Source organism: Alosa pseudoharengus, unplaced genomic scaffold (assembly GCF_046254945.1).
Source record: "Alosa pseudoharengus isolate Yale_2024_CS ecotype anadromous, Long Island Sound unplaced genomic scaffold, YU_APseudo_1.1 YU_APseudo_1.1_scf_5, whole genome shotgun sequence".
Classification (NCBI taxonomy): domain Eukaryota; kingdom Metazoa; phylum Chordata; class Actinopteri; order Clupeiformes; family Clupeidae; genus Alosa; species Alosa pseudoharengus.
Window position 1 is genome coordinate 40,026,392 of NW_027468837.1, and position 5,000 is coordinate 40,031,391.

Consider the following 5,000-nt stretch of genomic DNA (forward strand, 5'->3'; position numbering starts at 1 on the left):
GGGCACCTAGGCTCTGGAATGACCTGCCTGATGAAATCAGGTCAGCCAAGTCAGTATGCTCTTTTAAATCCCTCCTTAAAACTCATCTTTACAAGCAAGCCTTCCTTAGTTTTGTTTAAGTATTAATATACTTCATTTTGTGTTAAGTTTATTACGTTTTATTTCAGTGTGTGTGTGTGTGTGACTGTGTGTGTGAGTGTGTGTGTGTGTGTGTGTGTGAGTGACTGTGTGTGTATGTGTGTGTGTGTGTGTGTGTGTGACTGTGTGTGTGTGTGTGTGTGTGTGTGTGTGGACCAGTGTATACCTGTGCAAGTGTAAGGGCACATCTGTGTGTGTGTGTGTGTGTGTGTGTGTGTGTGTGTCGTGTGAGTGTGTGTGTGTGTGTGTGTGTGTGTGTGTGTGATCATCTTACTGGGCTCACGCTGTCCAAGCTGTCGGGGGAGCTGGCCGGTGATGGGGCCTCCACCAACACATGGGTCATCTGGTAGTCCCTCAGCTGCTGGACAGACTAGGACGAGCACACACAAGACAACAGCATCATTTAAACTGACACACACAGCTAGTGTGTGAGCACATGTGGATACATCTTATATTCATGGGCTGGAGTGTCCAGGTCTCAAACAGTCCGCTCTTGCCCACAATAAACTGATACAAATGATATATTGATATTTCTGTTTGTGTGAGTTGAGTGCAGCAGCCGCGTGCACACATGGATAAGAGATAAGCTAAGAGCCTGAGGATCACACTGGCCAGCGGCAAGCGGCAGCAGCAAACCTAATGCAACGCTCAGACCATAATCATCTCGTTCCTATGGTAACTATGGCCTGTGGCCAGCGTTGCCACCGTTCTGCTGCAGAAGAGAGCAAGTTGCAAGGCTGGTTCTCCGGAAGGTAGGGCTGCGGAATGCAGAGGTGGGAGTAAGTCACACATGTGCAAGTCACAAGCAAGTCTCAAGTCTTAACCTTCAAGTCTCAAGCAAGTCCAAGTCATTTTTTGTTACGGTCAAGCAAGTCAAGTCAAGTCATAGCTTGGGTCAAGCAAGTCAAGTCAAGTCATAGCCAAATCTTTGAAATTCATGATGATTTACCTTTATTTACATGTTTTCATTTTAAAATAAGCTACAATAGGCTAGTTATGAACTGCTGAAGTTTTATTTGTAACAAACAAATAGACATTGCATTCATTCAAGCCACATATTCTATAAACCGTTCAGATGTAGGCTAAGATGAAATGTATACGAATAAAAATAAATGTATTTCAAGACCTATTATAAAATAGCCTATTATTGTTTCAATATGCCTCAAATATTAGGTAGCCTAGCTACATCAAATCATGAAAATATATTCAAACAGTTCAAGTTACACCTGTCCTGACCTGTCACATCTCCAGGGAACCAATAATGTTGAAAAAGTGAACTAATCAATCAAACGCTGCCACCGACGTCACTGCCAAACTTTGACAAGCGCGACAGGGCAATGGGTTTTAGGAGGGTTTAGGACCGTCAATGCTATATCATATTATGCATAAGCCTAACATGTGAAAAAAGCTACTTTTCTATGCTGATTGGCAGTTAGCTAGGCCTACTTACTGTTGCTAGCCTACTACTAGGCTGTAACGTATGGAACAGGGACGTGTTTAAGAGGGAGGGAGAAAGAGAGGCGCTTACTTTAGGTTATATTGGCAACATTTCCGCTATATATCAAGATTAAACTTAGAAAATGTTTCACTTTGCCATTTCACACATTTTAACCTAATATGGCGTTAACTAAAAAGCATAATAGATTCAAAGCCAACTCTTAACATGCCACAAATTTGACGTTAGGTTTCTAACAAGACTAACTTCGGATGAAAATCAACGTGGTGGTGGTTATGTCGCTATTTTGCACACTTGCAGACTGCTGTTCATTTCTCCTTTGACTTGTCAGATACATCATCTGTTAAGCCAAACATTATTATGTTTTGGTATAAACATAGAGCCTTCCATATTTGCAAGTTAGCCTACCTCAGTACGTCTCATTTGATCTGGCACTTGCTGTTGGTCTGTCGCGTTGCATCACTTGGTACAATAACAGGTTCGCTCGCATGACGCATGCAACAGCACCTAAGCAGATTTTCTAAAATCGTAAAGTTAACTCCTTAAAGCAACACCAAAGAACTTTTCCTCTGCACTAGCCTATTTGTTTATCCAGCGCGGCTTTGCAAATAACAATGTCCACAGACAAGGTAGAATATGTTGCATGATTTTATGAAAGTAGCCTACGATGTATTGCGACATCAGATGCAAGTCAAATTTGTAGTTTCTCATGTCTCATTCCATCGAACTACAGATCCGCTACCCGATCTGGCAAACTTACATAGTGCGGTTATAGCCGATAGAGGGCCGCGAAGCGAATGCAGAAAGTGCCGTTCACCCTGTTACGAGTTGATGAACCACTGAAACGATTTTGGAAACATTATTTTAAGGTACAAAAAACTCTTTGGTGTTGCTTTAATATCTATGAAAAAAATAAAAAGTCAAGTCATTTCAAGTCATGTGTCTCAAGTCTAAGTCAAGTCTCAAGTCATGAATAGCAAGTCAAAGTCAAGTCGAGTCTTTTATACATGTTGATCAAGCAAGTCTCAAGTCTTAAAAGTCATGTGACTCGAGTCCCCCATGTCTGGCGGAATGCATGTGATTCTATTACAACTCTGTTTACATTCAAAATGACTTAGAATCTGTTCAGGTAAAAAAACTTGCATAAGATATTTGTGTGTGGGTCTGTGTGTATCTGTGTGTGTGTGTGTATGTGTGTGTAATGTGTAATGTGTAATGTGTGTGTGTTACCTTGTGGTTTGGGGAGGATTCGGGCAGTATCATGGAGTGGGAGTGGCTCATCTGGTCTCGACCCCCGAAGAGTGGGGAGGTCCGCCACTGGGCGTCACCCGTGGAGGAAGAGGAGGAGTTTATGGTATCAGAGGAAACGGCGCGCTGCATGCTCTTAAGGGACAGGGGGAGGAGACAAACACATCAGACATGCAGGGGTAGGTCATCCTCAAACAACAACGAAAAAAATAAAAATAAAACAATTACTGGGTGTTTTTGCAACATGCCAAAATCAGATAGTCATGAGCCTCATGTATCTGGTTATGTTAAAGATGACCAGGATCTAGACAGGACACCACTGAATTAGGCTTTGTTCACTTCCAATTAGGCTCTCCACTACCATAATTAGTCAATTAACAATTAGCTAACGAGAAAAGAGGATCAGAGGATCAGTAGGTGGGTTTATATGGTCAGTTTTTTTGTCATTCTGACTAAACTATTCCGAATGAAAAAAATGTGCCATCTGTTTACGTGGGGTGTGTCCTATTCCACTCAGCTGCTTGCAAGCGCTCTAGAATCCTTGATAGATAGAGATAGATAGATAGATAGATACTTTATTGATCCCCAGGATTGAAATAGCTGTTGCTGCTTGCAAGCGCTCTAGAATACTTGATTGGAATAGCCGTTGCTGCTTGCAAGCGCTCTAGAATCCTTGATTGGAATAGCCGTTGCAGAGCCATATAAAGGTACCTTTATATGGCTCTGGCCGTTGCTGCTTACAAGCGCTCTAGAATCCTTGACTGCAATAGCCGTTGCTGCATTCTTTTTGCTTGAGAAGCTAGAGCGGCCAGCCTGATTGGCCGTATACATGGCTGTTCAGATGGAATAAGAACAGAATACACCACCCCGTTCAAACCGATTCAAATTCTAATCGGATCAGCAGTTGTATTCCGATCAAGGTGTCATTTTTATTTCAATTGAGACATTTTTTCAGAAAGAATCATAATCAAAGTGTCCATGTAAACACACCTGCAGTATCATTCCCTCCACTGCTGCCAGAATTCTGATTCACAAAAAGCTTTGTTCCCTACAGCATTTGCCTAATGCATCATAACAAGCGATGACCAACACTGTTTACTATGGAGATACTGTAGGCCTCCGAGCTTACGTGAAGCTGTCATGGTACATTTAGCAGCACTATGAGGAAGCCACAAGTAAAAACAAAATGTAGCTGTCTAAATTTAAATTCCTGTAATGAGAGCTGATCTGAAGAACAGGTAGCCTACAGGCTGGGATCAGTAACAGGAAATAAATGAAGTTCCTTTCAAACAGTTGCCATGACACACACAAGAGGTGAGCTCAAAATAGCAACCAGAGGCCAATGTACGCAAACACTTTTAAATAACTTTTTACAAACACAAAGGTGTGAGGAGAAACTTCTTCTAACTGAGCAACCAAATGGGCTGGACAAAGAGTTACCATTTACATCGATGAGTTTAGAATGTTCAATGTTTAAATTTAAAGGTTTCAAAGAATATTTGCCTTGAACATTTTCTGTTTTTTGCTGTACCTGCATCAAAACTCTTGCCACTGATCACAACTTATAAACGTCTCAATGATGCAGAGACCAAACTAAAGCCTGTAGCCATCTTCACACTGCACTAATTCCCTGTCAGAAGAGAACTGACAAAGAGAATTGACAAATCTTTTGAAGATGTCCGCACAAATTTGTAATTGTGCTTTACTGAGTTGTGCTACAATTTCCAAAGGGATTCCCCAAATAGATTTGTACTGAAACTAAAACAAAATTTCACCGGTTCAGTAGCCACAACTAGATGCATTCCTGGCAGTCATGCAAGCACATTTATTTTTTCAGTGAAGAGGAACAAGTAGACTTGGATAATACTAAGAGAAACTCAGTCCGACTCCTTCACACACAGTGTGTGTGTTGACAGAGTTATTAGTGCTGGAGCCAGTGGAGCTCCCGCTCTCATTAACACACACTCCTGCCTCCACCGAGCAGATGGGTGCCCACTGGCCTTCACCCGCGGCTCTGCCAACTGGACATCTCTGCCACCACATGGCAGCCTGACGTCTGTCAAGTCAAGCCACTCTCTCTCTCTCTCTCTCTTTCTCTCTCTCTCTCTCTCTTTCTCTCTCTCTCTCGCTCTCTCTTTCTCTCTCTCTCTTTCTCTCT

At 42.2% G+C, this 5,000-nt stretch overlaps 1 protein-coding gene across 4 annotated transcripts in view; it reads right to left on the reverse strand.

The window, feature by feature from the left end:
- arhgap9 (Rho GTPase activating protein 9) overlaps positions 1-5,000 on the reverse strand; it is a 51,500-nt gene that overhangs the window by 20,709 nt on the left and 25,791 nt on the right. For all 4 annotated transcript variants that reach the window (XM_076267648.1, XM_076267647.1, XM_076267646.1 and 1 more), the window contains 2 exons: positions 2,825-2,977; positions 413-508 (listed from right to left, as the gene is read on the reverse strand). In XM_076267648.1, the coding sequence (XP_076123763.1) occupies positions 413-508; positions 2,825-2,977 (249 nt within the window). The remainder of the gene's footprint in view (positions 1-412; positions 509-2,824; positions 2,978-5,000) is intronic.